Source organism: Schistocerca americana, chromosome 8, assembly GCF_021461395.2.
Source record: "Schistocerca americana isolate TAMUIC-IGC-003095 chromosome 8, iqSchAmer2.1, whole genome shotgun sequence".
Lineage (NCBI taxonomy): Eukaryota > Metazoa > Arthropoda > Insecta > Orthoptera > Acrididae > Schistocerca > Schistocerca americana.
This window is the reverse complement of record NC_060126.1, coordinates 388,757,940-388,781,102: the sequence shown is the minus strand read 5'-3', so window position 1 is coordinate 388,781,102 and position 23,163 is coordinate 388,757,940. Positions and strand designations below refer to the sequence as shown.

Here is a 23,163-nt window from a genome sequence, read left to right as displayed (position 1 = left end):
CTATTTGATTTTGTGTTTATAACCCTGTAGTCACCTGACCAGAAGTCTTGTTCCTCCTGCCACCGAACTTCACTGATTCCCACTATATCTAACTTTAACCTATCCATTTCCCTTTTTAAATTTTCTAACCTACCTGCCCGATTAAGGGATCTGACATTCCACGCTCCGATCCATAGAACGCCAGTTTTTTTTCTCCTGATAACGACATCCTCTTGAGTAGTCCCCGCCCGGAGATCCGAATGGGGGACTATTTTACCCAAGAGGACGCCATCATCATTTAATCATACAGTAAAGCTGCATGCCCTCGGGAAAAATTACGGCTGTAGTTTCCCCTTGCTTTCAGCCGTTCGCAGTACCAGCACAGCAAGGCCGTTTTGGTTATTGTTACAAGGCCAGATCAGTCAATCATCCAGACTGTTGCCCTTGCAACTACTGAAAAGGCTGCTGCCCCTCTTCAGGAACCACACGTTTGTCTGGCCTCTCAACAGATACCCCTCCGTTGTGGTTGCACCTACGGTACGGCTATCTGTATCGCTGAGGCACGCAAGCCTCCCCACCAACGGCATGGTCCATGGTTCATGGTAGTAAATTAAATTAGCTGAAGCTGAATGGCTCTTGTCATATGTAAAATTGATATAAAATCCCAGAAACATCACATGCCGTGGCTTAACACTGCAGCCAGATTACATTCAGCATATGTCAGTTAACTGATTTTTTTTCAACCTCTTCACATTTATACAGTTACTGAATCACAGCCATGTTTAAGATTTTTCAGGCAGAAGGAGTCAATGCTGCTGAGATTTGTGTTGTGTATAGGGGTGGGATCATGCGCGATGGTGTTTGGAGGGAGTAGTTCAATGCTCTGTATTCACCATTGATCATGCACAGTGGAATAGGTTTGAACATTAAGTAGGTAAAAGTCTAGATAGAATAGGGGCATTGGCATACCTACATGTTTTGAGCAGTAATGTTATAAGTGCTTGCTGTGAGGTATGATGGGAACAAAGGAAGGTAAGTGTGTCAGCTGTTTGTGTTATACAGCCAGTGGGAGAGCAGTAAGTAGGTGATGTGTTTCCAAGTAATACACTCAAAAGAAAGAGCGAGGATTATAAATTTAATTGATCCTTGTTTGAGGTGCATCTATTTAAACTGTGCTAGTATCTGAAAACCAGGGATAGTGTCACAACCTGTGGTTTATTTGAAAAAGCAGTGAATTATTTCTCTAGACTGAGTAAGTATATAAATGTTTTTTTTTAAATTCATCATGGAAGAAGGTAGGAGGATCAATTAATATACGTAACACGTATCTCTATTATTAATAAACACTGATCCACTTACCTTCTCCCATGATTTAATTAAAAAACATTGATCCAGACTCAGTGTGCTCATGCAGATCGATTCAGTATTCATTTCGCCACCACATTTGATACATTTTTATGTCTCTGCAATGCAAATGGTTCAACTAGCTCTAAGCACTGTGGGACTTAACATCTGTCATCAGTCCCCTAGACTTAGAACTACTTAAACCTAACTAACCTAAGGACATCACTCACATCCATGCATGAGGCAGGATTCAAACTTGCGACCGGAGCAGCAGCGCGGTTCCAGACTGAAGCTCCTAGAACCGCTTGGCTACAGCAGCTGGCTCTCTGCAATTAATCCATGAGACATGCACCAACGGATTATATCAACCTGCAGCACTAAATCACTCCACTTCGTAGCAATCACTGCCATGATCACAAAATATTTCTCTCGAACCTCACTAACACACTGAAAAACAGTAAACAAGATGATGCTTTCAAATTCAGTGCTAGAAGTACAGGGTGATTGTAATTAAAGTTAAACTTTCAAAATGCTGTAGAAGTAACACCACTGGTCAGAATGACGTCAAATTGCAACGGAATATTATCGGAGAATAGGGAAAACGCATGGCAGAAGAAAAAAAGATGGTATGAAAATTGACTAATAGATGGTGCCGTATGTGTCAGTATATGTAAGTGAAAACACCTGTCATGCACACGGCCCATTGAAGTTGGTATAAACATGTCGGGTACAAGGCTTTTCCTTCTTTCGTGTCTGTGACGTTCGCTACGACTGTCTTAATGCAGGATTGTGCTCTGCTTGTAAAGCTGTATTACAAGATTGGTGACTGTGCACACATCACTCTTCAGAGGTTCCGGACACTGAAGGGTTTGAAAAAAGGTGTTGTTCTGATGCCTGCCATGGGTCGGAAGAAAATGATTCGGAAATTCAGAAATATAGGTTCTTTTGGTGTGGCGTGTAACCTGGTGGAGGGAGGAAATGAATTGATTTGACATTAGTGGAAGCAGTGGCCACAGCAATGCAGGAGGTGATGAATGGTGGCGTGCAGACGTGTGGTGCATGGAGAATTGCCCGAACATTGGACATACCCATGAGCATGGTGTGTAAAATCCTACATTTTTCTTTGCTATCACTCAAAATTACCCATGTGCACTAGTTACTTCCCGTTGATCTGCCAGCAAGAGAGACCTTTGCTTTAGAATTTCTTGCTCACATCACAGTGGATAATGATTGATCGTGGACAGACGAAGCCAACTTCCATCTGACAGGACATCTCAATACACAGAATTGTCGAATGTGGGCAATGGAAAGTCCACACATGAATTAACCAGTACCACTTCATCCTGAAAAGGTCACTGTGTGGTGTGGGTTTACACCATCATTTGTCATAGGGCCATATTTTTTCGAAGAGACAGGTGCTTCCGGTCCTGTTACCTGTACTGTCACTGGTAAGCACTATGAGGGTCTTTTGCACAGCCACGTCATTCCAGCTCTCCAACAGTGGGGATGTGTGGATGGTATCATTTTTATGCAAGATGACGCACCTCCGCACATTGCAAATCCAGTTAATCAGCTGCTGAAGCGCCATCTTGAAAATGTTAGAATTATCAACCACCATTTCCATACAGACTGTCCGTCTCAATCACCTGATCTTAATCCATGTGACTTCTGGCTGTGGGACTGTCTGAAAGATGGTGTGTTCAGCGTTCTGACTGCAAACTTTGCTGTATTGAAGACACACACTGGCAACACATTCTGAATGTGACCCCGGAAACACTTCGATCAGTTGTGAAACATGCTGTTTCTCGATTTCAACTTGTTGCAGAAAATGGTGGAGAGCACATTGAACATGTTTTGTGCCAGTCACATGGAAATTAATAATCTGATTTGATTTTAATTGATGCTTTTTATGCGGTTTTTGGCCTCAGGGCAATTAAAAACTGATGGTATTGATGCTTTTTCTGCAGTTTATGGTCTCAGGTTATTTAAAAACTGATGTAATTGATGTTTTTTATAGAGTTTTTGGCCTCAGGACAATTAAAAACCGATTTGAGTGATGCTTTTTGTGTGGTTTTTGGCCTCAGGACAATTAAAAACTGATTTTTCCCACCATCCAATGTGATATGAAGTTGCCATGCTGGATGGGCTTACGCAATTAACGGTATCACACCTGTACACCCATGCACACTGAGTAGTACATTTTGTTTAACGTCAAACATACACCTTAGGTATTGTTGTATGATTCATTTGTCATAGACCACTATTAAATTATGATGCTTACAGCGCTATCTATAGTTACATTTTGTAGCTATTTATTTTTCTTCTGCCATACGTTTTTCCCCTACTTTGATAATATTCCGTTGCGATTTGACGTCATTCGGATGAGTGGTGTCATTTCTACAGGGGTTTGAAAGTTTAACTTTAATTATAATCACCCTGTACATTCCCTCTCTTCTCGCCACTCATTGATTATGTCAAAGAATCATCTCACTGGCTACATGAACTAACGCATTTGCAATCTATGACCAGTAGGTGAGCACCACTGTGACTGTTGCTGGTCCTGATCTAGACTTTAGCCTTAAGTATTAATGTGAATTATTTTATTTTAAGTACTTCAGCTATCTTGTAAAATGGGAGTTTGAGTAAACAGTAATATATCATAACTTTGAAAATATTATGAGACAGTGCCCAAGCAGATATTGGAAGCTTTTTAAAAAGTTTAATCATGTTATTTTATGAGGATTTGGAGTCTTTGTGAGCCTGTGTATCAGTATACTAATGTTCAGTCTGCATCTGGTATTATGAGGGTGTATAGTCTCTTTAAAAAAGAAGGACGCATGGTTCCTTAGGTTTAACTTTGTTCATTATTGTGATTTTTCTTCTTCTTCCGTAGTGCTACAGCCCTTGGTGAGCCTTGGCTTCTTCAACAATCTTCCTCCACACTTGTCAGTTATTTGCTGCTCTTTTCCAACCCCGGACTCCCATACAGGAGGGATCTGCTATTACATCATCAGTCCATCTTCTTCTAGATCTCCCTTTTTGCCTAGCTGAATAGGCACACCTTTCATCATTTTCTTTTGAATTAATCCTCTGCCATTCTCTGCAAGTGTCCTAGCCATTGTATTCGCTGTTGTTACACAAATTTTACTATGTCCCTCCTTTGTATTAACTCTTGTAATTCGGCATTTCTTTCAAGAAGCCTACTTTTTTCTGGCATTATTTCTGAAATCGGGTATTTAAAATCCGTCTTGCGACTCCAAGGAAATGCGTATTTTTGTCACTAAATGTGTTTCATTTTATTGAAACAAAATAACATTACTGGTCATTCTCCATCTAAAGACAATTAATTACAAAAGATGTTGATGTTAGTTCTTAAGATTTCTGCTCACATCAGAAAACGCCATCTGCTTGCAAGTTTGCTTTGTTTTAAAATAGATATTTCCTCGTTTGCGCTAGTGTTTCTTGTACCATGGCTGCAGAGACAGATTGTCAACTTATGTCTTAACTTACCCCTAAGATCTCAAAATTTGTTTGGGAAAAATGCTAAAAGTGGTCTGGAAATAAGGGAATTTCACTAGGGGAAACTTGTGGCAACCCTGATCTACATCTACATCTACATTGATACTCCGCAAGCCACCCAACGGTGTGTGGCGGAGGGCACTTTACGTGCCACTGTCATTACCTCCCTTTCCTATTCCAGTCGCGTATGGTTCGCGGGAAGAACGACTGTCTGAAAGCCTCCGTGCGCACTCTAATCTCTCTAATTTTACATTCGTGATCTCCTCGGGAGGTATAAGTAGGGGGAAGCAATATATTCGATACCTCATCCAGAAACGCACCCTCTCGAAACCTGGCGAGCAAGCTACACCGCGATGCAGAGTGCCTCTCTTGCAGAGTCTGCCACTTGAGTTTATTAAACATCTCCGTAACGCTATCACGGTTACCAAATAACCCTGTGACGAAACGCGCCGCTCTTCTTTGGATCTTCTCTATCTCCTCCGTCAGACCGATCTGGTACGGATCCCACACTGATGAGCAATACTCAAGTATAGGTCGAACGAGTGTTTTGTAAGCCACCTCCTTTGTTGATGGACTACATTTTCTAAGCACTCTCCCAATGAATCTCAACCTGGTACCCGCCTTACCAACAATTAATTTTATATGATCATTCCACTTCAAATCGTTTCGCACGCATACTCCCAGATATTTTACAGAAGTAACTGCTACCAGTGTTTGTTCCGCTATCATATAATCATACAATAAAGGATAGAAAGAGGTTGACAGATGAGATGTATTATTTTTTAATTACATATTTAGAGAACCAATAACAGTCCAGTCTTCTGTAGTTTTAGAACCTTGACACAGCTTTATAATATCCTTGGAGTGACAACATTCCAGGTATACCTGTTATGTGACTCAGCACCAAGAAGATCTAAAGCTCAAGTGCCATTTTGATTAATTTTGCCATTCAGCTCTCTCACTGACGTTAGAAAGCACATCTTGCGTGTTGGCACTTCCCGTGATTGATGACGTCCCATGTTGCTTCGCATTTGTTGGGAGCACCTTCTATGTAATGTTTGCATGCAAGCTTTTGGTCAGTGTCAGTTTGTCTTTGCAGTACTTTTTAAATTGTAAATCAGCTCTGTAAGAAGTGCAATCCAGCTCAGGCCCTTATTTACAAGAATTTTTATATATTCTGTACAGTCTAAGAATCTCTTCCCTAATGTGAGCCATCTCATCTGTATACCATTTTAGCTGTTTGCTTTTCTGTTTGTGCTTAGGCCTACTTTTGGTTAATAGTGAACAAGAGTACCATAAATCAGTGAATTTTGTCAGGAAATTATCAAACACTGCTTTGCAGAAGCTTTTCTCTTGCTGCATTAATCTGTCAGGGTGGTGGAATTCTCTTGGGTACCTGGACACTTAGGGATAAAGGGAAATGAGCAAGCTGACATGCAGCCATGGATGCCTCTTCGAAAGACAGAATTGAACAATGTGTGCCATTCTCCTACAGACTTTGAATTCACTGTTGAGCTAGAAAATCATGTACAAGTGGGAGGAAAAATGGCTGTTAATGAAGGACAACAAGCTGTAGGCCGTGAAACCACCTATATGTCTGTGGCACTCTTACTTCCAGTCACACAAGCAGTGGGGGGGGGGGGGGGGAGAGACTTTTTCACTTGACATGATGTTGGATATAGCTCCCTTACACATAGTTTTTAGATATGGCAGGAGGACCCATCCATTTGTGATGGCTGTGGCTTACGTGTGTCAGTGCACCATATTTTAATGGTGCATCTGTATTCTGATTAGAGGATGGAATAGACTTAAGTTACAATTTGCCCTTAATTTTAGCAGATGCTGAGATGAGCCAGGGCTGCATTTAAAATTTTTGTGAATTGTCCAAACTCAACACTAAACTCATGGGATAGAGGCTTTAGTGCAGAGTGGCTGGCTCAGCCTTTATTAGTTTAGTTATCAACTGGCCATGATTTCTGCTCTAGTATTTTACATTTTCATTGCAGTTTTCTTTCTTGATTAATACTTTTAGAAATGACAGTGGCATTAAGTTTATGGCGTGTGTGTGCACGTGCGTGCGTGAGAGAGAGAGAGAGAGAGAGAGAGAGAGAGAGAGAGAGAGAGAGAGAGAGAGAGAATGATGTTGATTTTTTTAGGGTTGTGGTATGTTTTAATTCATGTTAACAATATTATGAGAAGGAAAGTTGCTACTCACCATATAGCGGAGGTGCTGAGCCACAGACAGGCACAACAAAAAGATTTTCACACTTAAAACTTTCGACCAATGTCCTTTGTCAACAATAGACACATATGTACATACACTCATACAAACGCAACTCACACACGACTGTAATGAGTAAGAGTTGCTTGTGTGTGTGTGTGTGTGTGTGTGTGTGTGTGTGTGTGTGTGTATTGTTGACAAAGGTCATTGGCCGAAAGCTTCAAGTGTGAAAATCTGTTTTTGTTGTGCCTATCTGCGACTCAGCATCTCCGCTATATGGTGAGTAGCAACTTTCCTTCTAAGAATATTGTTACATTCCATCCTGGATTTTCCATTGTTTAATTCATGTTAACACTTTTATGGGGTTCTTTTAATCACACTCATCTTTTCAAGAATTTTGTAAGGTTGCTAATGGTCCAGATGTCAAGTCCCACCAAAAAAATCATAATCATCATCAATAACAACATCAACACTAAGGCAGTGTAATCAATCTAAAATTGGAGATGAAAAGCATGCAGATATTAATATGTAATCATTTATTTTCGTATTTTCCTCTGTACAGCTGCCGTCTTCGTTTGTTCCCTTCTCCCTCCTGCTCTCCTCCTTCCTCTACCTCCCCCCCATAGGATATTTTAAACTGGGTAAGATAACCCTTGTCATCCAGGTGCTACTTTCAATTTCATGTCTGCATTTACAGCAGAAGGGTGAGATACCAAAGCTGGATCTCTCTTGTGAAATGTAGCACTTATTCTGCAGAGCACTTATGCAAAAGAAAAATTTAATAATTAACTCTCTCTCTCTCTCTCTCTCTCTCTCTCTCTCTCTCTCACACACACACACACACACACACACACACACACACACACACACTCACTCACTCACTCAATTTATAATATTGGTCATGAAATACCACTTACAGTGAACAAAACACAGTGCACTGTGTGTATTAAACGATTATGGTGGGAGAGCAGGGGTAATAATAATAATATTAATAATGAATGTGGACATTGGAAATAAAGTAAACAATTATGTTCACCAAATAGAAAGAATGTTTGTGATGGAATTGAATGGATATCAGTCAGACATGGTAATCAACAATGTAGGAAAAGATAGATTGCTACTTACCATAAAGATGACATATTAAGTTGCAGACAGGCGTAATTAAAAGACACTTACACCCAAGGTTTTGGCCACAGCCTTTGTCAGAAAAAGAGACACACACACACCATTCATTCACACGAACAAGCACATGTCATACACACCTGTCAACTCTGGCAGCTTGGGCTGTACTGACGAAGGTTGTCGTAGAAAGCGTATGTGTAAGTGTCTTTTAATTGTGCTTCTCTGCAACCTAACTCATCTTTATGGTATCTTCTCCTATATTGTCGATATATCTACTTGGAGTTTCCATTGTTAGATGTAATCAGATGAGTATACATGACAACTACAGATCCGATTGACAATGAAATTGAAAAACAATGTGACGGTATTAATAAATGCATAGAATATATCAAAGAGGACAAGAATTTGATCACAATTTGATACTGAAATGTGATCTTGGTGACGATAGGGATCAGAAAATAATGGGCAATTTCGCCCTGAACAAGCAAAATGAAAAGAGACAAAGATAAGTAAAACTTTGTGCTGAGTGTGAGTTAGTCATTGTGAATACACGTATTGAGAAACATTTGCAAAAGAAGTGCAGATGGAGTATTTCAGAAGATCAAAGAAGATATCAGATTGATGATATTTTGGTAAAACAAAATGGACAATTATTAGTCGACAATATGGCAAAGTGTACAGCACTTTTTTGAAATCTGGAAAGAAAGTATCTACTAGTTCATCTGCATTTATTTTTTGCAAGATATTGTGATCAACAAAGTAAACTGTTTTTTGTTTGAGTGCTTATACCCACACTGATTCTTCAAGAAAAACTCCTTCTCCTCCAGCAGCATTATAGTGTTTGAACTTGGAATTTGCCATGTGATTCTGCAATAGGCAGAGATGGGCTAGAAAGCTAGTGTGATTTTCTAAGTGTTAGCTGTGTCTGTATACCTTCCATCAGCTATCTGCAGGTGATTTGTATTTTTTCCTCAGTTTTGTTTGTTGTTTCTATTGTGGACTTTTTAGTCCTATTTTTCCCAATTTGGTTCAGTTTTATTCCAGCATCCAGTTTGTGCTCCCTTTGATGCTACCTTTATTTTCTTGCCAAGAACTCATTTGTGGCTTTCTTAGTTCAGTTCTTCTCACTCTGTCATGTGTACTTCCTACATATTTACTGGTTGCCCTGTGTCGTGCAGTTTTAATGCCTGTTGTAATGACCAGTCAAACAAACAATTACCATTTTTGCAAATCCGTGCTCTTTCAACCGGAGCTCTTATTTAATTCCAGGTGTTTTCCTCTTACTTGTTTTCACCTTTTACTGTTTTACTTTCTTCTACCAAAAAAGTGATTGTACCCAAATTAATCCTCATTTTGCTAATATGATGAGACAGACTCAACTTGTATGAGCACCTCCTGCCTCGCAATCCCCTGCAACTACTTTCTGTATTCGTTCCTGAGGTATAGATTTGTTATAATGACAGCTAGAAATCATGAAAGAAGGTTGTGTAGACAGAAGCGATCTGTAGACTCCGGAACGTTTCAGATATGTTATGCTTGTATAATGGTGAGACAAAGATTTAAAAACCATATATTAAACTGCAAAACAGTTTCAGGGGCAGATGTGGACTCCGATCTAGTTTCTTGTTTAAGTTTCTTGTAAAAAGAAAGGAAATTAAGAGAATGGAATCTATATAAAATTACAAGAATCAGTGATTGTTGAGATTTTCAAGGATACATCAGAAAATGATTGACTGAAACAAGGAAAAGGGAAACAATAAAAGACTATGGATAGTTTGAATGCATGGTGCCCATTCCTTTGAAAGACCAGGCACCAAGCAGATCCTGCAACTGTGGAACACTATATATAAATTGGAGGGGGATCACTGCTGTCAGCTGCAACAGGAAATAAAGTGGAATCAGCGGCGATGAGTGAAAATGTGTACCAGACCAGGATTCGAACCCAGGATCTCCTGCTTACTAGGCAGTGACGAGTGAAAATCTGTACCTGACTGGGATTCAAACCTGGGGTCTCCTGCTTACTGGGCAGCTTCCTAGGAAGCAGAAGATCCCAGGTTCGAATTCCGGTCTGGTACACATTTTCACTCATCACTGCTGATTCTGCTTAATGTCCTGCTGCAACTGACAGCAGTGATCCCCCTTCAATTTACACTAATGGATAAAGGAAATAGTGAAGGCAGAGGGGATCAAATAGGCAAAAATAAAAAAAAAGGTCTAGCAGAAATCCTTAGATAACACCGGATCATCATCATCACCTACAGTTTCCAGCCCCTGGCTCGATTTGTATTGAATTTACTGACTAATGGAGAAAATATATAAAAAAGCAGCAAATCAAGCAGTAAAAGCTGAATACAGATGCCTAAAATATGAGATTGACAGAAAGTTCAAAATGGCAGAGCAGGAATGTCTAGGGGACAAATTCATTGACACAGCTTATAGGAAAATAAAAGAGGCCATTAGGAAAGAGAAGCATTTGTATGAAAATTAAAAGCTCAGATTACAAGCTTATACTAAGCAAAGAAGGGAAGGCTGAAAGGTGGAAGGAATACGTAAAGTTTCTACACAAGGGAAACATATTTGAAGACAGTATTATAGAAAGACAAGAGTAGCCAGATCAAATGAGATGATAGATATGTCACTGCGAGAAGACCTTGACATAGTACTGAAAAGCTTAAGTGAAAACAAGCCCCCCACAGTAGATGACATTCTCTCAGAATTATTGAGTTGCTTGGGAGAGTCAGAATGACAAAACAATTCCACCTGGTATGTAAAACAGATGAGATAGACCAAATACTTACAGATTTGAAGAAGAATGTAATAACTGCTATTCCAAAGTAGACCATCAGTTTAGTAAGTAATGGTTGCAAAATACTGACACACATTATTTACAGAAGAATAGATAAAGTTGTAGAAGGTGAACTCATGGAAAATTAGTTTGTGTTTTGGAGAAATAAAAGGACATTGCTTGTCTTAAAAAGATAGACTGGAGGAAGGAAAACTTACATTTTAGAGTTTGTAGTTTTAGAGAATGCTTTTGAATATGTTGACTGGAATAGATTGTTTGAAATTGTGAAGATAGCAGGAATAAAATACAGAGTGTGAAGTAAGCCACAACTTATACAGTTGTGTAAGAGTTGAAGGAAATGAAAGGAAAGCAGTGGTTGTGGAGGGCTTTATACTGGTTATAGTATCTCCCTAATGTTGTACAATCTGCACATTGGGTGAGGATTAAAGGAAACCAAGGGGAAATTTGGAAATGGAATTCAAAGTCATATTGACCTTAAGACAAATCCTGGAAAAAACAAACGAATACGGGGTTGGCACGCATCACCTCTTTATAGATTTCAACGCAGCTGATGATAGCATAAATAGAGGGCAGTTATATCAAGCTCTAGATGAACTGGAAATCTCGAGAAAGTTGGTAAGGCTGGTGAGAATGACAATGAACGAAACACAAGGTAGTGTAAGAATAGGAGGAATGACGTCCAATACATTGAGTATTAAAAACGGAGTGTGTTAAGGGGATGCATTGGCATGTCTTCTCTTTAATGCCATCCTGGAGAAGGTGCTGAGAAACGCAAACCTTCTGAATAGGGGAACAATCTTCTATAAATCAGTGCAGATACTGGCCTATGCAGATGACATAGATATAATAGCAAGAACCCAAAAAAACGATGAAAGAGACATTTACAGCTCTTGAACAGGCTAGTAGCAACATGGGGTTAATTATCGATGAACAAAAAACAGAATATATGGCAGCTGGAAAAGCACGTAGAGAAAATATGCCAAATGCAATAACAATGGGCAATTATATGTTTGAGAGAATTGAACATTTCAAGTACCTGGGCTCGACAGTTACGCATCCAAATCATACCTCCTATGAAATTAAGCAGAGATTAAAACTAGCCACTATAGCCTGTTTTGCCATAACAAGACATTTATTCTCAAGGCTCCTAACTCGTATCACGAAATTAACTATGTAAAAATCATTTATACAACCAGTGCTTACATATGCCTCTGAAGCCTGGACATTAGCAACTAAAGATATTGAAACACTGGATGCATTTGAAAGAAATGTGCTTAGACGAATTATCGGCCCAATCTGTGAAAGTGGAAGATGGAGAAGGAGATACAATCATGAGTTGTATCCAGACTGAGGTGGGTGGGACATGTGGCTTGCATGAATGATACAAAAGTACCAAAAAGAATATTATAAGGAAAGCCAGGAGGGCGGAGAGGACATGGTCAACCAAGAGCCAGATGGAAAGATGGAGTAAACGAAGATCTTAGGATGATGGGCTATAGAAACTGGAGAGTATTGGCAAAGGACTGAGAGAAATGGAAGGAAATTGAAGAGGCCAAGGCTCATCATGAGCTGTAGAGCCAAGAAAGAAGAAGAAGAAGAAGAATTCAAAGTCATGGGGAAGAAATAAAAATTTTGAGATTTGGCAGTGACTATTTTTGCCAGAGTTGGCAAATCACTCAGAAGATCATGGACTGGAATGGTTAGTGTTTTGAAAATAGGTTATAAGATGAACATCATCAAAGTATAGTGAAGGTACTGGAGTGAACTCATATTAAATCAAGCAATACTGATAGAATAAGATTCAGAAATGAGACAGTAAAAGTAGTCAGTGAATATTGCTATTTGGGCAGCAAAACAACTAATAAAAGAGGATACAAAATGCAGACTACCAATAGCAAGAAAAGCATTTCTGAAAAAGGAGACTTTCTTAACATTGTACATAAATTTAAGTGTAATGTAGTCTTTTCTGATGGTATTTACATGGAGTGCTGTTTCTTATAGAAGTGAAAGTGTACAATAAACAACTTAGATATGGGCAAATAATAGAATGTTGTAAAGTGTGATGTTACAGAAGAATGCTGAAAGTTGAATGGGTGGACTGAATAACAAAAAAGAGGTACTGAATGAAACTGGGGAACAAGAAATTTGTGACACAAGTTGATGAAAAGAATGGGCCAGATGATAGGACAAATCCTGAGGCATCAAGGAATCGTCAGTTTTGTAGTGGAAGCAAGTGTAGGAGGTAAAAATTGTAGAGAGAAACTGATGTATGTGTACAGTAAGCAGATTCAAATGGATATAGGTTTCAGTAGTTGTGCAAACATGAAGAGACTTGCAGAGGATAGAGCTGTGCAAAACCAGTCTTGTGCTCGAAGACCACAGTAAAAAACAAAAGCAAGTTGCTTATATTTTCTTAGTGTGTTTGTGTTGGCTGTAGTAGAGTTCTCTTCCGTGGAGAATGGTACTAGCCTAATCATCTGTCTCCTTGTGAATTTAACAAATTGTTTAATGGTATTTTCCATTTTATATAGTTAAGATAATCTTTGAATAACAAAGTGAGAGTGTATTTCACCAAATTTGCTTGTCTTTTCAGCCAGTTATTGTGAACTGCCTGACAACAATGAAGTCTGCAGCTCTGTCGACACAGCTGAATGATCTCTTGACAACTTTGGATGGTGCACTGAGCACAAAAGGATATCTTGTTCATGTAAGTTGATGAACTTTAATTCTATTCATTGCTTGATGGAAGTGTATTCATTGTTGTAATTTAACACTTTAACAGAATATTACAGATCAACCACATTTGTGGTGCAAGTCATATTAAAACTGATGCATTTTGAAAGAACGAGCTTCCTCAGACACATAGCATCCCAAGAACCAGAAAATCTCAACGAATAACAGGGTATATTGAACATAAACAGAGAAGGACAGCACAAATGGTCACAGGTTTGTTTGAACCGTGGGAAAGTGTCACAGAGATACTGAAGAAACTGAACTGGCTGACTCTTGAAGGCAGACATAAACTGTCCCATGAAAGCTTACAACGAAGTTTTCAGAACCGGCTTTAAATGATGACTCTAGGAACATACTACAACCCCCTATGTATTGCTCGCATAGCGATCATGAGGACAAGATGGCAATAATTACAGCATGCACCGAAGCATTCAATCAATCATTCTTCCCACCTTCCGTAAGTGAATCGAATGGGAAAAAACCCTAATAACTGATACAATGGGACGTACTCCACCATACCCTTCATGGTGGTTTGCAGAGTATAGATGCAGATGTAGAATAAAAGTACAGATTGGTTCCTAAAAAAATTAGTAAAATTTTGAGACATAAGCTATCTACGTTTATATCCCTTGACAGTTCTCTTTTCAGCCACTTGTCACCACGTGCAGCAGCTTATATTCATATTTGCGTAATAGACAGGTATTATGCGTACAATGGACATGCACATCTGCAGTTCACCTGAGCCACCGTATGTTTACATTTAACTTCATGGCAGCTATCTTTCCAATAGCTACATCTACAAAAATAGTCAAGGAATACTTGTATCCTATCATATCGAATATACGACTGTCATATGGTATTGGCCGATATCCTGAAGCAAGTATGCACAGATTGCAGCCTACTGTTGACCTGTTGGTGGCATGTCTCACTGCTCTTTCTTGTAGCTACAGTAGTCTCATGGGACATAATTTTTCAACTTTCTCTCTTGTACAACAGTGTGATTGTGGCAACAATATTATTTAATTACCAGTAAGCACTCCATTGTCATACTCATTAGCATGCTCAAATTTTTTTGGCAAAAGTAAGCAACAGTTTCCTCATGTATTTCTGTGAGCCTGTAAGTATTTACCTCATGATTATTGGTCAGTAATAATGTAAACAGCTTTTATAAATGTGTTTGTGCATACAAACCTTTTTCTTCTTATCTCCATTAACATAGTTGTGGAGAGTCATTATTTTAATTTGGAGAAGGCGTAAAATTAATCCGAGAATGGATAAAGCAGGGCGAAGTATGAGTCACAATTACAGGACAGAAAGTGGCAGCTTCAGTACAGCTACTCCAAAAATTATTTTTTTATGCAGTAACTTATTTAGAAAAGTGCTGTGGCTGTCCCAGAGGAATTCAACATAAGGAGCCACCACAGAAACCTGCATTCTACATTTTCAGACTTAGCAGAATAAGCACTTACACACAGATTTTGTCCTCAAAACTAGAAATGACAAGTCAGCATGTGATTTTTCAAAACACCTGTAGAGAGATTCAGATTTTTAAATATTTCACCTTAAAGAAAACATTTTTGGCTATTTATGGGTGGATATTTTATCAAAAATTTTTTCAGTATAGCTGCTGTAAGATTTATCTGGAATGACTGAAACATTGTGAGAAAATTTTATTAATCTGGATGAATGCAGCAAAGGAGAATTACTGCACTGTCGCAACTACAAAGATCCAGTTGCCAACATACTCAAAGAAATTTGCTTAATTTTCATTGACTGTTATGGGATAGTGTACATGTTCGTTTTATTTGAGAAGTTGGTAAAAATGAGTTCTAAGATCAAAAGACATTGATTTAGATTGGACCAAGTCAGCAGATATTATGACTAAGAGAGAGCTGTCTTTAGTAGGAATTAATTCTGAATTGGTATCATTACTGAAACAGCATTTAGGAATGCGTGATGATGATATGACACACCAAAATTCTTTATGCCTGAAGAGACTTGCTTTTGAAAATGCCATGAAAGTTGAGATTTCAACAGTTGATTTCATAAAAATCTCATGTTCTCAGCGACAATTAATTAAAATGTTTTTTGAAGAGACTGATGTTGAAAATGCGGTGATTTGATTTTTTTACGCAGAAATAAGATGGCAATGTTATGGTCAAATGGGTACAGTTTCTGATATCAAAATTTTAGTATATGAAGAGAACAGAAATATCTCTGAACTAAAAAATCGAGACTGGTTATGTGACTTAGCATTTGTGACTGACATTACTGCTCACTTAAAGATGTTAGATACGCAATTTTAAGACAAAACTCAATTGATTACTCAACTTTGTGGTCATATTTTGTCTTTCCAGTATAAATTGAATCTCTTTCAAATTCAACTGAATTTTGGCAATTATTTCAGTTTCTAAATTAGTACAAGAAATGGTATGAAAAGCTAAATACCGAATTTAAGAGTTATATATTAAAACAAAGATGCTGTAACTTATCAAACGAGAAAGCATTGGTATGTTGATAGAGACAATATAAAACACACAAACACACACACAAATTTCAAGCTTTCGCAACCCAAGGTTGCTTCATCAGGAAAGAGGGAAGGAAAGGGAAAGACGAAAGGATGTGGGTTTTAAGGGAGAGGGTAAGGAGTCATTCCAATCCCGGGAGCGGAAAGACTTACCTTAGGGGGAAAAAAGGACAGGTACACACACACACACACACACACACACACACACAGACACCCGCACATATATATGATATATGCTGCTCTTATTCTGGTTTCAGCTGCCAGAGACTGTGGTCATGTGTGTGCGAATTGTGTTTGCGTGAGTGTTACTGTGTGTGTGTGTGGGGGGGGGGGGGGGAGGTCTATTTTTGACAAAGACCTTGTTGGCCAAAAGCTCATTTTGTGACAGTCCAAAATTACAAACATTTTTTACTGACAGAAAATATATGCCAGAAAGTTAACCTTGTACCTATTCTAAATGATGCCGTTTATAGATTGTCTACATTTTAATGATACGAGGAGAAATAAAATAAACAAAAAGAAATGGTTTACATTAATTTTTGAAACATTTTCTTTTCTAGATTTTTTGCTTACGAACCCTGTAGTCCATGGTATCACTTTTTTTTAATCATCAGCATCATTGTCGTCATCATCATCAGCAGCAGCATCACATTCTAATAGAACAGCTGTGAAATTTATATCTTTGTTGTCTGGCTGTCACCACTTTCTTGTAGCTCAAAGCTGATTTACTAATTTTTGAATTTCACTAATTATGGTGGCTGATCACATTTTCACAGCACTTGCCACGCTGAGGTAGTGACTCTTTTAAGCGAGAGACAGGAACAGTAGAATTTGAATAGCCAGTTTTATTAATTAATAGTCATCTTTTATTTCTCTTCTTTGTTGTAAGTTGAAGGCTTGTTATCCATTCTCTTTCTTTGGTCCAATGTTTTGTGATTATCTAGAGAATGTTTGGCTTGCTCCTATGAAATCATGTGACCATTGGTAGACTTTCTCCTCCTCCTCCTCCTCCCCTCCTCCCCTCCTCCTCCTCCTCCTCCCCCCCCCCTCCTCCTCCTCCTCCTCCTCCTTCTTCTTCTTCTTCTTCTTCTTCTATACCGAATCAGTCATTTCATATGATCCAAGATCGGTTGCCACATTTATCTCACCATAACCAGTTTTATTACAGTTGTCACAAGTATTTAGCTGTTTCTTTGGAATATATTGCTATTTCATACGTTGTCATTGTGATGGAGAACCTTGGAGTACAGCTGTTTTTTCTCTGAATACATATCAGATTTCGCTTCTACACTGACATGACAATGTTAGAATGTCTCTTGCTTCCAAACATGTTGCATGCCCGCTGCTCTCTTATTGGCTGTGTAGAACCAACTGATAACACAACCCGACTCATTCCTGTCATATGTCACACTGACAACATTGCAGCAAGGAACATGTAAGTATGCCATTGTCTCCTGTCTAGACTTTTACAATTTCTTGCTTAACTGAACACAACTGCTGAGTATTTGTCCAGTTTTAATGTCAGTTCAGTTACGACTATAAATGGACTCCGGTAAACTGCAGTTTAAACATGGTAGATGTTCCTAAAAAACTAAAGTACACAGTATAGGTTCCTATGCTTGGCAACAAAATGAAATTTGCTGTTTGCCCCCACTCACCATCATCATCTTAGCTCTCAGCCAAGCTTGTGTCACTGTTCTCCCTGTAACTCTTCCGTAATGCTGAGTTGGAGCAATTGAAAAACAGATTGCAATATCTTCTAGTGTGCAGGTCATATGTAATAATACCAACTAATACATAAATAAAAGATCACAATTACGATGGTGGTTTGAAAAGTTCTTGGAATCACCACGAGAAGAGCTCAGTGCTAGTGCAATAAGTTGTTCATGTGATATTCATTGGGCGGTTGCCTGTAAACCTGTGCCACATCAGTGCTCTTGGAAGAGAGCTGTGGCAATGACATAGCTCTGTTGTTGTTCCTGCACAGTGATTTGCAAAGATGGAAAAAATCGAGATTCGAGTAGTGATCAAGTACTTCGTAAAGAAAGGTATGAAAGCAAAGGACGTTCATGTCAATTTCCGGAATACACTGGGGGACTCTGCTCCTTCATATTCAACTGCTGCCAAGTGGACGAATGAATTTAAATTTGATTGAGAGAGCTTAGATGATGATCCGCGCAGTGGTCGGCCAAGATGTGTGACTACTCCAGAAATCATTGCAAAAATGCACAAAATGGTCATGGAGGATTGCCGATTGAAAGTGCATGAAATTGCTTATGCTTGCCAGATGTCATCTGAAAGGGTATATCACATTTTAACTGAAGAATTAGAAATGAAAAAATTACTTACAATGTGGGTGCTGCGACTCTTGAGGTTGGATCAAATTGCAACAAAAGATATGAGAAAAAAGACCAGGGTTAGCAAGGAAGAAAGCCCTCTTCCATCTAGTCAAATCTTGCCTGCACACATGTGCCGTCACTATGGCAAAATTACATGAACTAAGGTATGAATTGTTGCCACACTCGCCTTATTCACCCGATATGGCTTCATCAAACTTCCATCTCTTCCGGAAACTGAAAATATTTCTTGGTGGACGAAGATTCACTGCAAATGAATAATTGATAGCAGCTGGAGTTGACAACTATTTTCCAGTCCTGGAGGAAACTATTTGTTGAGATGGGATCAAGGCATTGGAACATCGTTGGACTAATTGCATCAATCTGCAATGAGACTACACTGAAAAGTAAAAAAGTTTCAGTGATGCAAGTACCTTTTTCTATTCTGTTCGGAGAACTTTTCAAAGCACCCTTGTATGATTCAGTCTCTCAAACTTTTGCTCGTCCTGTGATTTAGTTGTGTCTGCTGGTACTATATCCAATATGGGTGTTACCACTATAATTTATTCGCAATAACAAATACTGTCTGTTTAACTGATTTATTTCTTTTGTTAGGCATTTCATTCTGGATTAATTTTTTTTCTTGCTTCAACTAATTGTCACCACCAATGCTGATTAAAGGCTGCCAATGTTTTTACCCACTACCCTAATATGTGAACAGTGACTGAATTTATCATTTGCAGTCCACTCAGTAAATCATTACAGTCTCTCATGACCAGTTAAAATATTGGTCTGGATTCTGAATCAACTAAGGTTTTCTGAAGGACAACATTTCCATTTGTGAATGTCACATTTACTTAAAAAGTGGCATTAATGTTTGTATACTGTATCCACACATGTATGAGAATATTTATTGCAAACCTGTTCAAATATAACAACAGTTTGTAAGATGATAGAATTTAGTGCTGTTTCCTCCCATGTTTCACAAAATTGGCAAATTTTAATCAGAGTGATAGACTATTGTAATGGGTAGCTCATAGTTTCTCGTATATCGCCTGCACTAGCTCCGCACGTGTCCATGCTACATGATTGTTTGAGCAATGTTGATAACAGTATCAAATGCTTCAGTGTATCAGGAAATCTCGACCCTGTATCGTTTGTCAAGCCCTGCCCTTCCAAATTTTTCATAATACACCAGCAGGTGACATCAGTACCCAAAGCTTCACCTCTAAATGTAAGTCAACCCCTTGAAATGTAAATTACCCCTATATACCCTACTAAACAATGTAAAAATGTTAACCTCAGCAGCAATGGTTTTATCTACAAGAACAAGATGACCCTGTATTTTTCGAATGATGAATTTGGGAAGAAACCTCCTCATCTTATTATCTGGTAAATACGATACACTTCAAAAAATGGACATAATTGAAATTCTAGAAATGATCAAAACAAGATCTTTAACTTGCACCTTGAACACCGAATGATGAATGGTGTGCCACAGTGATCACAAAGGTTTACACCATCAAGATCGAAGGCGAACTCCTTTGGTGCTATAAACTGTGCAGGACACTCAGCTAGATATTCACTCTCAAAGAATGCGTATACAGTCATATTGGTGTGAGGTGTTGAGAACTTATGGTATGTTATGGCATTCAACCAAATGCAAAACAATCTGTCGTGGAGCCTGTCTTGAAAGTGGCTATTATTTAAAGTGTAGCTGCAGATAGAGCAATAATAAGTTTTGCAGGTCCAGAAAAAAAAAAAAACCTACAAAGGGTGAATGTGTCCTGTGGTTCCAAGTGGTATGAACTGCAAAGTCACACACATTTCTGGAGGAATAATTTGCTCTAAGGGAGTATGATTTTTATACGCAGACCAGGAGTCAAGCAAAATCAAGTTATTTTGAGCAGCTATAGGCGATAAGCAGTGCTCGTGCCATAGTTGTATTTCTCTTTTGCCCATTTTTCCTACTCTTGCTTGCTGTGACGTAAATATTCCCTGGTGCCCTAGCAACATCACACACACAAGAAAGAATCATAGAGGGCAGAGCACCTCCTACTCCTCGCAGCACAATAAATAACTTCCCAGCCAATTTACCACCCAAATTAACAACCAGCATAATTGTATATGAATGAATCAGTTGATCTCTTTTTCAAATTCCTTTTGGTTGGAGTTCAAAATGAATTCCTTTCTGAATGATGGAATAATTTTGTGTATCTCATCTACAATTCCACAGTTTGTTGTGCATCATCAAGTGGATGCTTTGCTTGAAATTTCATTATTTTTTTTATTTTATGTCTTCCACTTCTGTAGTAGTGTTTGAAGTTATACAACCATCCACTGCTTCCCTTGAAATCACTGTAAACTATGTTGTGTGCAGTTTGATGCGTATAATGTTGTAGGTCACTATCATCCACATCCTGTAAATTGTATCGAGCATCCTCGAAACATGTAAACACCAGTTTTGAAACAAGTGTGCCTTGTCCTGTTCATAATTTTTCTTATGCATTACATGGTCATATTGCTGTGGAAATCTGTTCGTAAATTTTTTTTTTTACTTGCTTCGTATGATCTTCCATGTACGTGATCATATTTAGTATCCGCTCCTTGGAGAGTGATTGACCTTTACTACATTTCACTGGAGATGGAAATTGTGGCTCCCCCTCAGACAGGGATGATGGACTACATAGGTCGACATATGTTTCAGTATCACTTTCACTTGATAAGCATGTATTGTCATCATTGTACTCCTTATGTACATTGTCTGCACAGTTGAGCATATGTGACTCCACACATTCCACTGACTCATCTTGCAGAAATGCTAATATTTCATCTGCCACCTCTTTCTCACTCTGCGAAATTCTGTGGGTTCCTTTCTGACGAAATGTCAACTTTGGCAATTGTTGATGTAGATATAATGCAATGTTTGCTTTGATTATCATTGCCATTGCTCTGCTTTGTATCAGCACCACTAGCACTGTTGCAAGTTATTTGTCAACTAAGCAGTTCAACTATGTTCCGTAGCCTCATGCTGTGCTCATCATTGGATACCTCCAGGCTTGCATCCTGTTGTGATTAGCAGCCAATATTGTGGTTCCGTGGAGGCGCATTGAATGCTGTAAACATCATTGGGCTTTCGCGGCCTCGCACGGTTCCTCGTTACTACTTCATTTTCACTGTTCTGTCTTTTGTTTTGGTATGTTTACTATATATACTATTGCCATTTGTTGTTCTGTGTTTTTGTTCATCTTTTGTTTGTGATGTGGTGTCTATAGGTAATTTAATGGTCTGTTATTATAGGTTATCTGTCTTGAGCTGACTGCTGTATAATTAAAAAGAATTACACCAGACGCGTTTCGCTTTTATTTACAAAGCATCTTCTGTGGTATTCTGTAAATTGGATACACATGTTTGTACATTTATTTTTTGATTCTTTTAGGTTAAAAACGGTGTTTTATTTATGAAGTTATATTATATTATATTATTATATGTAACAAAATAGTGCCAAATAGGTACAACATCCTATACTAGATTAGATATATGGATATCTTGTGCCTGATAGATGAACCATACAATAAAGTGGGTCAGTTACACACAGACATAAATTCTGTTCATGATAAGATACATTTTACATTAGAGAAAGAGCAAAATAAGACAGTTAAATTTCTTGGACATCACTATAAAGATTCAAAACAACAAACACACATTTTCCATATATCGAAAACAGACAACAGGCAAAATTATGCCTGAGACATCACTACGCCCAATTCTCAAAAGCAGGCAGCACTTAGATACATGCTCCACAGCCACAGAATAAACACACTACCATTAGATACAGACAATTACAAAAAAGAAATGAATACTATAATATAAACAACCACAAACAATTGATACAAAGAGAACGTAGTAACAAAGTTGAACAAGAAAATCGAGAAACAGAAAAGAAAAAAAAAAAAAACAAAAAAAACAAAAAAAAACACTCGACTGTCACCAACGCAAGGACAAAATCGCACACAAACAAATACACAAAATACAAGAACAGAAACAACACAAAGAGTGAAAGAAACAGAAAGTAAAAGATCGTACACCACAAATACACACACAGAATATCCAGTACTTTCAAAAAACAAGTCATAAAAATGACACACCAAAACAACAACTCAATTCAGAAATACTTCCCAAAAACAATAGAAAAAGCTGATCTGTATCAGAAATCAGGAATATACCAACTGAAATGCAATACAAGTGATGGAGAAAACTTAGGTCAGACCAGGAGGACATTTGACACCAGATACAAAGAACATGTAAGAAGAGCATGGAAGTATAGGACAAATCATTCAACTTTTGCATAACATTTACACCAACACCAACATAAAATTGCAACCAGAGACACAGACATGGAAAACATAAGGATAAACAACAACAAAAAACACCTCCTCACCTGACAAGAAAAGTACCACATCCAAACAACCACAACAGAAAGGAAACAACTCATAAATGATCAGATCAACTTGGCAAACCACCCACTCTTTAAACTGATTGGCCACTTAATATATCATTAAAAGTACAAATATAA

At 38.3% G+C, this 23,163-nt stretch overlaps 1 protein-coding gene across 2 annotated transcripts in view; it reads left to right on the top strand.

Annotated features, from left to right (window-relative positions):
• The window catches only part of LOC124544692 (methionine--tRNA ligase, cytoplasmic), a 116,374-nt gene that overhangs the window by 4,428 nt on the left and 88,783 nt on the right, over nucleotides 1-23,163 (top strand). For both annotated transcript variants that reach the window (XM_047123333.1, XM_047123332.1), the window contains exon 3: nucleotides 13,585-13,698. In XM_047123333.1, coding sequence (XP_046979289.1) covers nucleotides 13,585-13,698 — 114 coding nt within the window. The remainder of the gene's footprint in view (nucleotides 1-13,584; nucleotides 13,699-23,163) is intronic.